General features: G+C 30.7%; 1 protein-coding gene across 1 annotated transcript in view; it reads left to right on the forward strand.

Moving 5' to 3' along the window:
- Window positions 1-18,257, forward strand: part of LOC129226040 (protein lin-54 homolog) — a 48,727-nt gene extending 30,470 nt beyond the window's left edge. The window contains exons 6-13 of the mRNA XM_054860616.1: window positions 1,118-1,291; window positions 1,747-1,940; window positions 3,699-3,773; window positions 6,889-7,034; window positions 8,364-8,458; window positions 8,558-8,757; window positions 15,666-15,841; window positions 16,346-18,257. Coding sequence (XP_054716591.1) covers window positions 1,118-1,291; window positions 1,747-1,940; window positions 3,699-3,773; window positions 6,889-7,034; window positions 8,364-8,458; window positions 8,558-8,757; window positions 15,666-15,841; window positions 16,346-16,368 — 1,083 coding nt within the window. The 3' untranslated portion in view covers window positions 16,369-18,257. The remainder of the gene's footprint in view (window positions 1-1,117; window positions 1,292-1,746; window positions 1,941-3,698; window positions 3,774-6,888; window positions 7,035-8,363; window positions 8,459-8,557; window positions 8,758-15,665; window positions 15,842-16,345) is intronic.
- The last annotated feature ends 451 nt before the right edge of the window (window positions 18,258-18,708 follow it).

Raw genomic sequence — 18,708 nt, forward strand, 5'->3', positions numbered from 1 at the left:
TAAATTAATTTTGATTTTATGATATGAAGTAACTTTCACATTACTATTTCACATTGTATGTTATGAGAAAGTTTTACAATGTCATGTTTGTTATGTTAGAATTTTTAAGCCTTAGTGTATGTTATGTCGTTGCATGTTTGCGTCATACTTTCTATTAACTCCAGTCTTGCCATTCTCAAATGGAATATCCATGTACAGGAGTCAATCTAAGTTTTAATTTTGAAGTCTGCATCTTGTGAAGAAAAAAAAAATTTCTTTTTATGGAAAACGTAAAGGAAAAAATATTTATATTGATATATATGGGGGATCCTGTCACATCATATAGAGCATGTTAGCTATCCGAAACCTAATCCGGAATTTCTTTTGGCCTTAAAGACTTCACTGGGAATGTTTGATTAATATGACTCTTAACCTAATGTGTGTGACTTGACCTAAATGATTTGAAAGTTGGAGGGCTCTTTCAGTGATATTTTGCTTCTGGTCAAATTGATTCAGCTTAAAAGTGTTGAAAGAACTGGTTTTACAAACGGAAAGTTTTGAAATGGCCGCTTGTACAATATAGAATTTTGTGAAGGGGCTACAGAATGGGCCCAATTTGTGTTTGAATGGACCCCCGATGTATGATATATATTTTAGATTGAATAAAAATTTTACAATTTCAATGCAAATTATAGAAAGGGAAAAGAACAATCAATGTTTCAAGCTTAATCATAAATGAAAGTGTAGTATTCTATTTTGGAACTTGAAATCTTAAGACCCTTCTCTGACTACAGCTTTGACCAGTTGAAGTAAAAGATTTAAATAATTAAGACAGGTCTAACAAGTTCCTAGTTCCCATAAGCCTCAACTCTCCCTACCTATTTGGCGTGAAGTTGCTTGTAAGTGAAAGGCACTATTTTGAAGGACCGATGAAAATCTAATAACATTAGCAAAGGAAAACGTTTACTGGTATTTTAAAAAATAATGTTCATTTAGATAATCACAGAATAAAAGTTATTACATTTTTAATGTATTTTTCCAATTAAAGTATTTACTTTTTACTTTAAAATAGAAAACAATATATTGATGTACTTTAAGATACTGTTTTATATTTTTAACATTAATTTTTTTTTTGTAGGCTCCAAAACCAATTGGACCAAAGTTTCTTATACCAAGTTCAACAAGTTCACAGATTCGTACAAGTACTGGTATGGTTTCTACTGGTCAGTTGAATCCATTATCTGGTGGAACATTGTTTCCTGTTGCTGGTTCCTCTAATTATGTGATGGTACCTACGCAATATGTAACACAAGTATGTCAACATTTTAAATTATGTGTAGCAACTATTTAGATGTTTTTATTGCAAATTCTACTACCTACTACCGATAGTTAAAGATATTTTTAAGGATTGACACACCTCGTGGAAATCTTGGAAAACTTATCTAACTTGATCCCAACTCCTGGTGCTCAACAAAACCCTCACTGCGTGATTTATCCCTCTAATTTCTGCTTTTTATCTCAGAAAAATTTCATTTTGTATAAAGTCGGCCATTTTCCAGTACCTTTTTTTATCCGAAATTTTTGATTTACCGAAACTAATTTTGAAGGCAACAAATATTGTTTGAAATAATTTTCCTCATTTTCAAAATATGTATACTGTTCCAAGAGAAATTGAGTGCCACAGTTTTGCATTTATCTCTTTTGCTTGTGTTACTTATTTCATCAAATAGTCGTGCTTATTAATTAATCTAAAAATTTTCATTCTAGATACAACAACCGTCCTCAGTGCACCAAATTAGCAGTGGGACACAAATGCTTAACATATTGCCTGCTCCAACGCCAAATTCAACTGCAGTTGGATCTCAATCAGCATTTATTTCCCTTGCTGCTGCCCCTCAGAGCAATTTTCACTCTGCAAGTTCAGCTGCAACTGCTCACCATTCTCCTAGAAGTGTAAATGGGTAAGAAATTAGATTTAGATGGCTTTGAAAAGAAATAAAATTAAATATGTTAAGTTTTGAGTGTTTTAAATTTTAATATAATGTTTTATATGTACTTTTAGATGTGTGTGCATAAGACTTTTATAGCTATTTTAATCCTTGTTATCCATGTGGTATATTAAGAAGTTTCATTTTTAAAATCAAGAATAGAGTTCCTTGATAAGGATTTGAATTACTAACAAAAAGTTTTTTGCCTATTTTTATTATAACATGTGCTGGTTTTTATATTAATGTTTTGCTGTCGACAGCATTAAGCAAAGCTATTGCAATTTAAAGTTAAATTTTTTAAACTTAGTAGGTAAGAATTGCTCAAATAGCATTGCAAAACTCCTCAGCAGTAAAGGTTAAATTTGCTTATCAAATCAAACCTACTCCTCTACATGAATGATTTTTTTTTTTTTCACTTTTGCTGGAATTCCTGCCATTTTTGTTTGTTTTGTAAAGTTTTCCTCCTTGTTTCGCTTTTTCAGACCTCAGAGTTTCAGACCTCAATATTTTGATCTGAAAAGATTCTGGTTTTTCTCATATATTACTTCGATGATGTTTAATTCATCTTTTGATTTAAAGCTGTGATGTTTCTGGAAGTATCCAATTTTCACAGAAATGTATAGCATGCAGTCAAGTTTAATAAAAAAGAAAGGAGGGACGGGGGGCACGTTGGTCTGCTTTTTTACATTTCATTTTTTATCTCATCAAAAAAATTAATGAGCAGTTTGATTTTCTGCAATAAGTTTCACCAAATATTTCTCAACACCACAGACTTTTTTGAAAATGTTGAATTGATTAACTTTTTTTATATTAATTTTTTAATGAAACCTTGTAAAATGGACCAAGGGCACACCCTGGGATATCCCCCTGTTGGGGCACGTTGGACCACATAACGCAAACAACATTTGTTATAATTTAAAGTGATAAATACTATCAAACATTATAAGTACCTTATTTGCTTTAGTCCTGATTTTGTTGTTTAAATGGAATTTGAAGAATGCTGCAATACCATACTTTGAGAACCAACAATTTGTGCAATCTTAAGCAAAGCTGTCTTAAAGGGTGATGTAGCCCAGGGAAAATATTTTCTGCCCCCCCCCCCCTTCCCCCTGAAGTGAAGTTGGTTATAAACAGTTCAGTATAGACATCATTTCTTCTAGAAACTTTTTTGATGCATTTTTAGATATCATCCATTCTGCATGTCTTTGCACTGAATAATTTGTATTACCATCTTTTTCATCTCTGACCTCTGTCATCCCTGTCTTGAAGTTCATATTTGCGGCTTGTGATTAAATGTATTGTATACAAATACTTATCATCATTCATTATTTAATCCTGGAAAAAAAATGTACAGGTTTTTGCCACAAAAAGATTTAAAACCCTGTAAATTCATTAAATTTTTGTAATAGTCTCAAATATAAAATCAGGAATTTTTTAATTTCTAAATTTTGTTACCACCATGAAAAAGGAACGCATTTGAGTACTCTATATTACAAATGCTTGCATCTCCAAGTTACTGATGCATTTAAAATATTTAAGTATGGAGATATTAAAAATGTTTTGTTTCCAATTTTCAGTAATGTAAAGTTTGACTGAACCATATTTTTAGTAATGATTCAAAACATGTTTCAGCAGTTGTTCAAAGTTTGTTTTTTAATTAGGATGAATTTAAATATTATGTTTTTGTATGAAATGTAACTAATATTTATATTAAAATACTTGCTCATACAGCCGAGCACCTCCAGTTGAAAATGATACGAGGCCAAGAAAACCGTGCAATTGTACAAAGTCTCAATGTTTAAAACTGTAAGTATGCTTTTTAAACATTAATTTTGAACTATTGTTAATATGAATCTAGCTTTATATTCCATAAATTATATTTTTATGAATCTTGCTTTTTACTTCCTTTTACAAAATCAAAAAAATATTGTATTCGTGTAAAATTTCTCTCAAGGTTTTAAGCTCAATTTTGACAAATTTTCTTATGTCTGCACATATGTTAGTAAAGCTTCCAATTCCTACAACAGCAAAAAATTTGTTTCTATGAATCTACTCCATGAATACAATGCTATACAAGCTATATTGGAAGGTATGAATTTTGCTAAATTTCTAAAAAAAAATTAATTATTTTATTAGAATGACAAGAGAAATAGTAAATGAGAAAAGGTTAAGTCTGATGGTGATATTAAATGATTGCTGTTTATGAAATGTATTTAGTCTGAACAGTAGTTAGTGACTTAATTTTCGCTTTCTTTATTTTTTTTTATTTTTAAAGTTGTATTTAAAAATGCCAATGTACTTGAAATAGGTGATCCTGTTTCACCTGCCAGAGGAATCACCCTATGTCCTTTGAGGCATTCAATTAGCGTACTTACTAAATCCACAAACATTTTAAGTGCATTTTTTTCCACAGCCTTTAAATTTTGAAATTAGGAAAAATAACTACTTCAACAAGCATTTGGAATAGTTTACGGAAGGCAGTTGTTAAGTGAATAATTTTAAGAGTGCTTATGATCTTCATTGGAAATTGATATATTGACTAGGACCAGCCTGGCTGGTGAATTTTTAGGAGTACTGATGTCGCCTAGATGCAATATAGGGCTAAATACAATACAGTAATCAATACAGGGGCTACTGATGGCCCCTGCACATGTTTGTTGCTGTTCCTCCTTTTTCCATTTTGTGTTTTAAAAAATTATAACCTTGTGTTCTCTAGAAGTAGCATTGTAGTTGGGAAAAAAAAATGTTTGGAGGAATGTGTCTTGGGAGTTTGAGGGCGACACTTAATCTTTTATTCTAATTTAGCTATTAGTGTGCATGACTGAATATTAGAAATGATAGTATCTGCATTGAACATTGCATTTTGCTACTGTATTTAAAAATAATTTCTTTTTCAAAGTATGCAACATTATTCAAAATTTTTATTTTGTTTAATTAATCTTAATATTTTTCATCTATTTATTTTTAATTTATTTTTTGGTCATAACCTTTGGGAAAAGGTGGCTTAATAAGCCTTTTCTTTATATGAATGCTAGAACACATGAGAAATATGTTTTAGAAACAAAAATTCTACTTAATCAAAATCTAAAGCATAAGCTTTACAGCAATAACCAATGACCAGCTGCTATCAGTAGCCATTTAATGTATTATTTACATGCAAAGACTCAAAATCTATAGATGCTATAATCAATTATACAAAAAAGTATAACTGAAACACAATCATTGAATTCAAATTCAGAAAATTTTGATGCAGAAATTTTGGCAATTTATCTGGCTGTTCAAAGGATTGAAGAGATGCATGGTGAAAAATTCATGCTCTACATTGACTGCCAGGCTGCAATCCATACTATTTCATCCTACAATCTGCTTCCTACCACCATTGAATTCGAATGCAGGAACATTATAAATACTCTAACTTCCGGTAAGGAGCTCATTTTATAATGGACTCCAAGCCATTATGGTTTATGGGGTAATGGAAAAGCAGACACTCTTGCAAAAGAGGCTTCTTTTTTGACCCCTCCTGGAAAAATCTGTGAAACATCAAATTTTTGCTCAAGCAAAAAATTCATGAACACCGCATACGCTCCAAATTGTTGGCAAATCTTGGGATAACCTTTTGTCTTGTCATCTTGCATTCCCAAGGACCTACCTAGGGCTATAGGGGTCTCTTCTTTCCACTTGCTGACAGAACATGACCTCCTTCAGGCTCATCTACATCGTTTTAAGCTGGTGGACTCTCCTAACTGCATTTTGTGTGGCGAAGGAGTTGACATGAATGGAGGGCACCTTTTCGACTGCTCTGCACTCCAGAAAGACAGGGATTCCTCCCTTTTGAAGACGCTCTCCCCTCCTGGAGATTCTTCGTTTTTATACTGGACTGCAAAACTTTGTATGCTCGAAAGGGCAAACAGTTAATATTTACCCCCTTAACTATTTGAAGGACATAATTTAAAAAAAAAATAATAATTTGAATTCTGAAATTTTGAATTCAAATTATGTTTTTTGCAATCACGAACTGAGACAGGACTCTACTCATTGGAGTTATTGTTTCTAGAAACAGCTCCTGTCCAACGCCCCCCCCCCCAAGCCTGCCTCTCCTCTTGTGCGGTTGCGTGTGCATAGTTGTGTGTGTAAGTGTGTAGGCTTGTGTGTGTGCGTAGACCTGTGTGTATGCACGTAGGCGTGTGTGTGTGTGTGAGCATGTGTAGGACATGGACGCCTCCGACCAGGAGAAGCGGATAGCTCAGGACCGGAGCAGCCGCGCCGCGCCACCTGCAGAGGACAGAGTTTTTTGAACTCACTTTTTTTTGAGCAATCGTGATTGCTCAAAAAAAAAAAAAAATTCAAACATTTGTGTTTTGCAAAATGTTAACATTGAAGCAGTCTAAGTGAGTATCAAAAGTAAGGAGTGGAGAATAAGTGTTATGCCACCCAACCATCAATGTTTTTTTTTGTCATTGAAGATCACTAGAAAAGAGCAAGTTATGTAAGTTTAATTATAAATTATTCATTAGCTGGTTTGCTTTTAAATCAATACTTAATGCAACACATGTTGTAAATGTAAATCATATTGTTGCATATCTTTTCATCGTCAATTATATTCATCAAAATATCTCACATTTGGCTTCTTTTACGGAAATAAGGGAGGAGAAGGTAAAGGGGATTTAGAATTTTCCTCCTCTTTGTTTAATTGACTCTTCTCATATACAAGTTACTTATATAGCTAATAAATATGATTAAGTTTCATATTCAAACATTTTTTAATCTCACTGATAGGTAACTTTGTTCAAAATTTTGTATGGGCAATTTTATTACCAAAATATGTATTGTTTTTAACTTTGCTTAATGTTAAAATGCTACTGTTTATGATAATGGAATATTTTTTTTTTTGGTTTCCTCTTATTGTATTTTGTATATTTAGGTATTGTGATTGTTTTGCTAATGGAGAATTCTGCAATAGTTGCAATTGTAATAATTGCTACAATAATTTAACCCATGAAGAGGAAAGACAAAAAGCAATAAAGGCGTGTTTGGACCGAAATCCATTGGCTTTTCATCCAAAAATTGGTATGTATACTTCTGATAAGTGTTCCTATGCAAATCTATATCAATAAAACAAAGAATTTGTGTGTATGTATGTTTCCTATAACAAATCCAGTTTACGTCGGATCTCAACCAAATTTGGCAGGGACGTACTCAAGCACTCGTGAAGGAACATGGGGGGGGGGGGGGTGAACGACAAAAAAAAAACCCAAACTGTTAGAATTTTAATTTTAAGGCCCCAAAATGGCATTAAATAGCTCTTTCTACCCGAAATAATTATCTGATTTTCTTGATTCTCAGTTTCCATTCAAAAGCCCACGAAAAATACCCTTAATATGAATTTTCTATCTTCGCAATAAAAAAATAACAAGGCTGTAAAATCACCAGAAAAAGAATTAAAAGCATTTTTAAGTCTAATCTCTTGCCATTGTTTTTCTCGACTATGAACAAATAAAACTCTTACTTTTTGCTTTGAAGTAAAACTTTCCCTTTTGATTACTTTTTGGACATTATCTTTTTTTTTTTTGACTGCCAGCAGATGATTATCAAGGGATTTAGTTGTATTAATCGAGGATTGCGTTGAATTTGTTCGGGACTTCAAATTTTCCATCAACGAAATTTAAGAATCATTATTTTGACAGGAAATTTTTCAGTTTCCCCCCCCCCCCGATTATTTATGCCTAATTGTTGAGTCACTTGACATAACTTTTATTTTTGAGGTTGAACGTCCAAAGCCGCGCAACGCTTCTAGTATAATAAATCTTCAATTGGAAATTCTAAGATTCCTTTTTTGTGCTTACAAAATAGCGAGATTATAAAAAAAGTTTTATGTGTATGTATCTGTCTCAATAGCTATTTGTTTTGAGTAGAGAGTCCGCTTTTAAATCCAATATATATCTGAAAAACCTTGATAGTTGATTTTAGTTAATTTAGTAAATTTTAACTTATAAATACTTTTCCCAGAATTTTTTTTTTTTTTTTACAGTACGGCAGAACATTGTAATATACTTATAAGCTTTATAAATTTGTTTAATATTAAAACACTCCTGTATCAATGAATCATACTTTTTCAATTTTACTAATGTGTAATTTTACCTATAACCTCTTGAAAAAATGTATGCATTTTCAAATGTTGCATTTCTGTCAATTTTAATATAATCTAAATGTGATGGAATGTGAGTGTATTATAAATGTTTTAAATTGCTACATATTTATTTAGTAATTTTTTATTTAAGTTATCAGTAGTTGTGTTTTATTTATGTAAAATAAAAGATGTATATTTTGTTATTAAGGACGTATGCAAAATCCAATAATACCTAAAATCATGATTTATTTAATAAGGCTTACATTTAGGGAAGTCTCGGGAAGGGGACCAAGAAAGGAGACATACTAAAGGCTGCAATTGCAAAAGATCTGGATGTCTGAAAAATTATTGTGAATGTTATGAGGTTAGTAATTTCAGTACATATGTGTATTAATTTAGTCTTTAACGTATCCTAATGTTTTAAAAATTCTCATTCTTTTTCTCATTATTTTTTATATTTTAGGCAAAGATCCTGTGTACAAATTTGTGTAAATGTATTGGCTGCAAAAACTTCGAAGACAGTTCAGAGAGAAAGACTCTGATGCATTTAGCTGATGCTGCTGAAGTAAGAGTTCAGCAACAGGCTGCAGCTAAAACAAATCTGTCATCACAAATGCTTGATATCCCTACTAAACCACCAGGACTGTCAAGAACTGGTGAAAGGTATTGCTAATTTTATTTTAATCTTGCAACTTGCACCTCCATCTATTAGGAAATCGTAACACTAAACAATCAATACACACGATTATTTAATAATTAACATTTTTGCAATAATAAATGATAAAAAGTATCCTATCTTTTAAGTTGAGCCAAATTACATATAGTTGAGAAATTTTGTTAAAATCGGTTCAGAAGTTTCGGAGTTTACCCCGAACATACATTGTGACACAAGATTTATATCTATATATATAGATATAGATGCTCTCACCTCGAACGGTTCCCCTAATTGATATTATTGAGATAATTTTTTGAAAAAAATTCATTTTTTTGTGCAAAAAAAATTAAGTTTTTTGATCTGTATATGCAAATTATCATACAACAACTTGCATTATCAAAGTTAGATAGTATTTTAACATACAGGGTGGGGATGGGGGGAAGGGAGAGAAAGAAATAGCGTCAGAATTTAAGTATGAGACATTTTTAGTTTTATCACTTTTTGCTGATCAAAATATCACCAAACAGGCAGTTGCTTTGTTCAAATGTAGAAGCAATCCTCACCCGTCATACCTTGACGGGCGATTTTTTAGTTTTTATAATAATATGCATATGAAAAATAGTGTGACATGTAACAAGGTGACAATTAAGTGAGGGGGGCAATTGTGTTGGAAAAAAAGTGACGTCATTTATGGACCGTCCCCAAGAACTTTTTTAATGGGTCCGCATTAAATATTGGTCTACAAAAGGGGTTCACTTACTATAAAGTTTGGGAAGCCCTGGTGTAGACTAAACAATACTCTTCCAGGGGTCTTTCAGATTAGAAACAATAATGAGCAAACAAAACCAAAACAAACCAATCAGAACAAAACCAGGTGTACCATAGTTCTGATAAGCCACTACTGAACAGGGTTGGGGTTTAACCAGGAAAAACTGGTTTTTACCAGGACATGGGAAAAACTAGGTATTTATTGGTAAAAACCTAGAAAATAATGAGCCTTTACATATCTTATATTATAATTTATTATCAAGTACTATTTTGTAAAAATATATTAATACTTATTAGCATCTCATGAGTTCCCAATCTAGAATTTATTTTATTTTATTTTATTTTTCAATAAGGAAGAAAAGAGAGGGACAAATTTTGTGCTATTAAAAACTTAAATTGATAATGCCATTGAATTTTCAAAATTCATCAGTAGCTATGAATTTAATGAAATAATTTATTTGTGCTACATGTGTATATCAGTGCAGATACGCAGTCTTATTGTAACTGCACTGTACACACATGCGCACACTTTTTTTTTTTAAATACAGACTGTTAAGAGGATACAAAGCTTTAAATTGGAAAATTTATCTGTCTTTTGTTTAACTAGATAGGTAAATTTATTGTTTCTTTTGTTTAAAAAATTGAGCTCAGTGGGGAAAAATTGCATTTATTTTACTGTGTGAATGAGCACAGAGATAATATTTCTTGAAGATTAATTATTTGACTTAAGTTACAGAAAAATAAATATTTTTTAAGCATGAGAATATTTACAATGACCTATTTATTGCAGATTAAAATTGTAATATTAAAAAATATATTATCAAGTCCTAGGAACGATTGTTTTGCTTTTGCCAAAAACTTTCATTTATTTTTCACTATAAAATAGTAATCGACACAAAATGATTTTAGAACTAAATTGTTCTTTGGGCAGTTCTCAAACGGTGGGAGCTAACACAGACTTTGAAGCTTCAACACCAAATAACTTTCATTTTAATTAACTCTAAAATTTTTGAGGTAAATTATAATGCTGTATAGAGACAAGAATTGGCATAAATTATGCAAAAAAAAGGTCTTCAAATGCCCTTAAAAAATATTTTCTTTGCTAAATGGCACAATTTTGGACATACCAAAACGTTAACTGAGCAAATGTACCATTAAAAAAAATTTTTTTAATTATTTCCATACGTTTCAAAAAAAATTAAAGGCATGAATCTTACACTGAATAATTTTTTGTTTTTATATTTTACACAAATAACAAAAGTAAAGACAGATTATTTACTTTGTAAACGATTTTAGAAAAAAGTAAGTTTGAAATTTGATGCATGTCCAAAAGTTACGATCTTTACAATGCTATTATTTGAGAACTAAGTATATGATGTTTTCGTTTTAAAGGTATTTATCGATCCTCAGAATCAGTTTTTAATTGTTTAAAAGTGTTTTCATAAGCTTTTATGCAGTATCTTAGAAGAAAAATAATTTTTCTTAAACATACATGTGAGATGTCCAAATGGCGTTACGATCTTGACGCCGATAATTCTGTCCGTTTATTTATAATTTTTTTATAATCCATTGTCTTCTAACATCTATAAAAAAGATTATTATGATGTTATCTTTTTTAATCCATTAGTATTTTGCATAATTAATACGTTACACATTGAACAATACATAAATTACAGTAGAAACATGGCTTGTTATGATCGAACAAAAGCCATTTTGCGCGAAAATCGCCAAGCAAACCTCCGTTGGCGACAACACAGTATAGGATAAGCTAAAGGTTACCAGAGGGGGATTCCAGTTTGACAAATGTAGTTAATCGTCAGCTGCACCAGTTTTGGCGCCTTTATCACCTGCGCTAGCAATTTTTTTTTTCCCGCCGCTTTTATTATTTTAGATTTTTTTTTTCTCTTTCTTTTAAACATAATTTAACGATCTCCAAAAAGAAATACGAATTTCTTTTTTCAATAATTTTTTTTAGACATCGTTTTAATTCTTATGACATTAGAAAAAATATTCATTATTAAAACTGATGTCACTTTTCACATTCTTTCTTAAAGCATATTTTGTTTATTTTTCCTATAAAAATATATATGTCGTATTTGTCTCTATTTTTATTCCTTATTTGTCCCAATAAATCAAACTACAAGTTTGTATAATTATTTCCATGAAGCTTTTTTCTACCTTTCATCAACTTCAAAATCATTCCAAAACTTTATTATATGTAAAGAGCAGTATGTATAGCCTTTCAAGTACTTCATTAATATCCTCTTTATCATTAAATTGCAAAATTCAAAAAGTAGTAAATATAATTTTCATTGGAAAAGTTAAAAATCAGATTAACAGTTGTCAAAAATGGTGAAACTTACATTATCATGATGTCCAAAATCTGTTACCTACTGGACAACAATGTCCAAAATGTGTTACCTACAGACTGCTAATTTAATTTGTTAATTAACAATTTTTACAAATACCTGCTGTCTTTTCATGTTCATATATTGTGTTCTAGGTATGCATACTATAGAATAAAAGCAAAATTGATATCAAATTCGAAAATTTTTGAAATTGCTCAAAGTTAACTTTTTTGTTCCCACCTTTTGAGAACTGCCCCTTTAAATTATCGTTTTGTTGGTATGATCACGAAATCAATGAAAACTCATTTCACCATCACCTAGTAAAAAAACTGTTGCCTTTTTATACTTTAAACCCTTCTCCAACACCTCTAAAACTCATGTAAGCAGAGGAGACAAAACTTACAGCAGTGTTATAAGCAGGGTTGGCAAGTTTCTGCCGAGGCGGTTAAAACCACTGGTAGAAACCGGTTAAAACCACTTTCTGCCACATTTGCGGCAGAAACTGGCAAAAACTTACAAAATGAAAAAAAAAATTAAATTATTGACTGCAATAGGAAGTGCACGGAAAAAAGAACTATTAACCAAAGCACAATTTAATTACGATATTACCACAATTTAAAACCAAATGTTACATTGTTTGGACACTGCAGTTGCTTCTTAGAAAAGGTGGTTTCTAAAATCTAAACAGTTTCTCAATCTAATATGTACAAATGACTAATATGTACTTTAGAATATTCCTGAAACAGAAGAGCTAGCAGGTAATGCATGAAGGAACAAGCAATGTTCATGAAACTTTAATCAATTATTTATTTATTTTTTTTAACTGGTCCACCATGTAGTAACTGGGGTAGTGGGAGAAATTCAACTGGAAAAATAAGTTTCGAGAAATAGGGCTAATTTGTTTTGCTAAACTGTGACATTAGGTACAAAATCTATGTTAATATTGGCAAGTAGAATTCAGGCACTTTCTTCTTGAAGCACGTGATAATTTCAATCACAAACAATTTAGATGAAGCATATAAGTGAACAAATTAAAATCAGAAATGCCTTTTAATTCTGTATATCACTCCTCTTTCCTGAGCACCTATATGATTTTTCGTCCTTTGTTAGATTAATCCAAACATTACGAGCATCTGCAATTGAAAAGATACCTTCTCGAACTAAATCAAGGGCATTAGCATAGGATTTTATTTCAGGGTGGCGACAGGAACTGTGAAAAAAAGTTCCCTGACTTTTCCCTGATTAAGTTCACCAAATTTCCCTGATTTACGTTACCAATGATAATGGTTTTCTTTCTTTGCTCTACTTGAAATCCATTGTATGTTTGTATTAAATGCAGTATTTTAACCGTTTTAAGTTGTGTAAAGTTGTTGAACTAAAGATATATTTTAAAAAGATGCTACTTTTTTAATAAAATGGTTAAAAAAGAAAGACAATTTTTTTGGAAGGAAAGAAAAACCAACAAAACAGTATATTAAATTTTTATACAATGGAAAGATTATAGAAAATTCAAAAAAATAAATAAATAAATAAATAAATAAAATAAAAAATACTTTACTTCCAGAAACCACTTAGCATAAGAATTTTAAGAAACTATTAGACTTACTCTTAAAAACATATGTGTATTTATGATAGAACTAAAAAGTAACTGAAATTATTTTGAACTAAATTTTCAAACAGTATAATAATTGTTGCAAGAATAACAAGTAATAGTGAAAGAATAGAAGTAATGTAGTTATTCTTATCTAACTAATTGACATATTTATGCAAAACAGATAAAACCATTTGACATCCGTTCATAGGGAGCTTTTCTCTAATCAAGAATATAGGTTTTAATGAATGAATACAGCATTTTAACAATAAAAAAATAAAAATATTTACTTAAGTTCACAAGTTAACTCTATTTCAAATGATTTCAGTATGTAACGAAAAAAAATCTTAGATTGCTTTTGTAACAAACAACTTTGAATGCAAGAAAAAAAAAGCAATTAGTTAATATCAAAATATATAAAAGAATACAACTTGGTTATAAAATTAAAAAATTACTTAAGTCTGAAGAAAAGAAAACCTTTATAATCTGCGGTACAACAAATAGTACAACGGCAAAAAACAAAGTTTTTTTAATTGAAAGTTCTATTTTAGCAAACCCCATTGATCAAATTAAAAACCCAAAGAAGTAAAAACTTTTAAGCTTTTATAGTATTAATTCAAAAACTAAAGATTTCTTCTTGAAATCGTGATTACAGTACTTAATTACTTCGAGACTATGGAATAAAGGCAGCGGAGCTAAGGCATTAATGAAGGCTTCCTCTTTGCCTGTATGGTTGTTTATTTTACGTGGCATTGAAAGCGTAAAAGGAAATTTCAAGCAAGGTAAAATAAACAACCTAACAGACACAGAAGCAATCTTAATAAGTTCATCCTGTGGTTAATAAGTAAGATTCAATACTTTGATGTTGAGGAAAAAAGATGCACAAATATGCGGCAGTGTATAATCGCACCTCATTAATTTTACTTTATCGAAAAGATAAAAAATGCGTAGGGAATTAGAGTATTTAATTTTGTAAAGCAAAAAAAAAAATTTTTTTTTCTTTATAAAATTAATTTTCCCTGATTTTTTGTTATTTTTTCAAAATTCCCTGATATTTCCCTGACTAATAAAGTTCCCTGATCTCCCTGATCTGTCGCCACCCCGTATTTTTTTAAATGATGAAATGAAGTTTCATTTTTTAGTTTACTTAAACGAAGATCATTTAGCAATCACTTAAGTAATTAAAGATGTTTTTAGGTTTTTGCCAGTTTCTGCCGGTTATAACCAGTTTCTGCCAATGGCACGGCAAAAACTAGTTTCTGCCGGCAGAAAGCCAACCCTGGTTATAAGTTAAGTAATAACTTGTAATGATCACTATCGATTGCTGAAAATTGATTTTAATGTAAATAAAAATAGGAACTGTTCATGTTTACAACCTTAAACATAAACGGCTTTTACATTAATTTACTTCAAAAGCAAAAACATTTGCACATAAACAACAGAAACGTTTAAAAAATACCATGAACAGGTTTTTTCCTAAGATGGTAAAAACCATGGAGAAAGCAGGTTTTTCCAAAGGCAGTAAAAACTGGTAAGTACCACAGATGGTAAAAATCATGCCAACCTTGCGGCTGAATTCCCACAACCATTCTGTTTCACTTTGCATCAGGGTTTGCATCACCTTTTATTTAATGGAGGGCTGTTTACAAGAATAGTTTCCAGCATTGTTACTGCCAGAGAATACTGTAATCTTTCCTCCTTATTGCATCATGCCGAGGAAAGTGTTTCTTTGTCCAATTGACATGTGTTTCATGATAATTTTAACCATGTTTTGCACATGATGTTGTGAGCAGGGCTTTTTATCTTAAACAGACCTGACTGACAAGAAGTTTTTGCACCTCTTTTCAAAAATTATGGATTCATCCCTCACGAGGTATTCAAATAATATTAGTGATTTTATTAATGTATGTACTTTTAAAAAGAAGAAAACAAAAAGAAAATTTATTTATTGGAATAATTTTCTTAGTGTGAATGTTAATATTATAAAAAATAGGTGCTACAGAAACTCTTTAGAAATTAAATTATCGGAACTTCGGTAAGTTAACGTCCGATTAAGTCGGCATGTTTGCTTGTTGCCTTGGGGCGTCAAGTTATCGAGGTTCTACTATATTCTGCAATACGTTTTAAGCACATAAGCCCATTGTAACTTTAAAACACATGTAAATTATATTTCCTTTTGTAAAAAAAAATACATCCTTTTTATTTTTAGACTGCCTTTTGCTTTCGTTACGGAAGGTGTACTAGAAGCTACCTGTTTGTGTTTACTTGCTCAAGCAAGTGATGCTGAAAAGTCCCATGCATCTGAAGAAGAAATTGAAAGATTAGTTTTGCAAGAATTTAGTAGATGCTTAGTACGGATTATTGACTGTGCAAATAAGACAAAAGGTAACATGAACTCCTTCTAGAGAATAGTGTTTTTATAATGTTCATTATCTTTTTTGATACTTAATCTGCATAATTTTCCATCAAGATTTACTGTTTTAGTCAGTTACTTGTTTTGTTTCAAAAAATTTTAAATGTTAACCTTCCTGGTTGCAAGCTTGAAATAGGTAACTAGTATATTCAGGGGTGTCCACCCCCTATGGGCAAGGGAACCCCCCTCAATATTGCGGAGATGCCCCTCCCCAAAAAATGTCCCTCAAAACAACCCCCCATAAAAGCTTTATTGGCCCAGTCTGCGCCATGATCCCTCCCCCCCCCCCCGCCCCAAGTGGGCACCCTTGGTATATTCATATATTTCTGTTTACTCTGGATATAATCTATCTAATGTTTTTTATTTCGAATTTGGTTTTTATTTTTTATTTATTTTTTAAATTAATATATTATTTATTTTACTGCTGTTACATTGAATTTTTAATCAGAAGTAAATTGATTCTGCTTTTCTTTCAGTTTCAAAGATGGATGTTCAATAAAGTAGAAAATATTTTATGCTGAACTGGTAAAATTGAAAGCATTTAAAATGCAACTAGTCATGATACATTTATTTTATATTTGTTATAATTGTGTGTATATTGTAAATAACATGCAAAGATATTTTAATTTCATTTTGTACATAAAGAGCTACATCATCATTATGACCTGTTACATATAGTAAGTTTTATGCTGTTTTAAGTGTTTCTCCTTGCTGACACTAAACATGTGTTATATAATTCATGTATAAATTATTGTTGTTCAATTTCACTTACATTTATCATTATAAAAGCTTTAAATTAGATACATTACAAATTCAAATTTGTTTCTCTTAAATGTATCATGAAGACATTCGCTAAAAAAATTATATTTTTGCATACATGTTTTAAAAAGTAAATTTTGTGTTAAGTGACTTTTAAAATTATTGTTGACTTTTATTTTGTAATGTTTTGTCTGAAGTCTTAACTTATTTTATAAGTTTTTTTTTTTTTTTTTCTTTTGGATCAGAATTTTATCTTGTACATTTGAGTGCTCACATTGCTGCTCTTATGATGTTTTTTTTCTTCATCAGATTTAATTCCCCTACTATGCTCATAGCTGCCAATGCCCCTGATTCATTCTGGAGACTCCCAAATTTTGATGCCCTCCCCCAAATGTAGTAAATATCTCCCAAACTTGCCTCAAAGCAACGAAATTCCCCTATATAGGGATTTTTGGTGTTTTGAATTTACGGGAAAATCTTTATGCTGCAACTTTTGCAATCGGAAAAAGAAACTTTATCACATACAAGTATGAAAATTGTAAAAGTCTATCTTTTTTCATTTTATTTTATTTTCCATCTTTTTAAAACGTTTATTTTCCAAAACATGCAGTAAATGTTCATGATATTTCTCTGAACTTCCCAAGTTTTCACCTGCTGTTTATTATCATTTATAAGAGAAAAGAAACTTATGCTTCTTTTAAAACTTTATTTATTTATTTATTTACTAGCTGTGTCCCTCAGCTTTGCATGGTATACTCAAAAATAAAAGGTATGTCAAGTGCCTGTAAAACAATCAGGCTTGAACAAAAAGTAGAATTTGTAAAATTTTCCGGCCAATTGTGGAAAAATAAAACAAAAAGGAAAAATGTTGGATCCCCCGATTACAGGAGAACGCTCAAAGGAGAAGCCAGAATTTTATTTGTTCATATTCAAGAAAAAATAGCAACGGATCTTTCTTCTCAATGATCTTCTTCACACTACAAATTTTTATAAAAGCATTGTTCAACAGTAAATTTCTAATTGAAGGCTTACCTACATTTTAGCAAAAAATCAATTAAAAACAGTTGTAATTCACATTCTAAACATCTTGGAACATTGGAACAAATTTTATCTGATGCAGAAAAATCAGGGGGTTCTATGGATATTTTGTTCTAATTTTTGCCAACGTTTTTTCGCCTTCATCTATTAGAAAAATTCCATTTTTTAGTTCTAAAGTTAAAATTTGAACAGTTCGGTTCTTTTCTGGCATTTAACGCCCCTCCTCCCTGCGTTCCTTCTTGGGTGCCTAAGTACCTCCCTGCAAAATTTGGTTGAGATCCGATGTAAACTGTGGATTTATATTTGGAACATACACACATATATATTTTCTTTTATTTATATAGAGTTTATTTCTATTTTTCTCAAACCTAAAAGTTGTAGATTTTTCAAAAAAGAAAACAACAGTAATATATCAATTTCAAGTTTTCGGATCCTGCCAGATTTACAAAAACCAAAGTTTGGGTCCCAATCACACTCGTTTAAAAAATCCCTACTTAAAATTTTCAACTTTTTTTTGCTCTCAAACTTTTGTCCCTAAATTTATTCATACAGTCTCCCTAATTTTCATGTTTCAATGTTGGCAGCTATGTGTGCATGAGGAAATATCTTTTATACTGAACAAATGCATAGCTCTAAGACTGGTTGGCTGCAGTGTGGTTTTAAATGTTTTAATTCTCCTTACTAATATATTTTAATGGATATTAAGAATCCTTTAATTTTACTTTGTTTCTTTAAATTTTACTTTGTTTCTATGTACTGCTGCTTTCTTAAGTTTTAACTCAGCTCAAAATTTTACTATTGATGCATTGTAACTGAAAGAAACCTTCCATAAATAAAAAAAGAATTTGTTTTTATGACTGTTACTTCTAGCTTGTTTGTATGCTGTGATTAAGATTTTTTTTTTTTTTTTTTAATGTTGTTCTTCCTTTATTCAAAGAACACTCGTTTCTGCATGAATACTTCTTCCCTCCTCATATTTTTAACAAAGTTTATCAGGAGTAGATGTGTAGTTTACAAAAGAAAAAACTCAAAGATATTTATT

This window comes from Uloborus diversus, chromosome 7, assembly GCF_026930045.1.
Source record: "Uloborus diversus isolate 005 chromosome 7, Udiv.v.3.1, whole genome shotgun sequence".
Classification (NCBI taxonomy): domain Eukaryota; kingdom Metazoa; phylum Arthropoda; class Arachnida; order Araneae; family Uloboridae; genus Uloborus; species Uloborus diversus.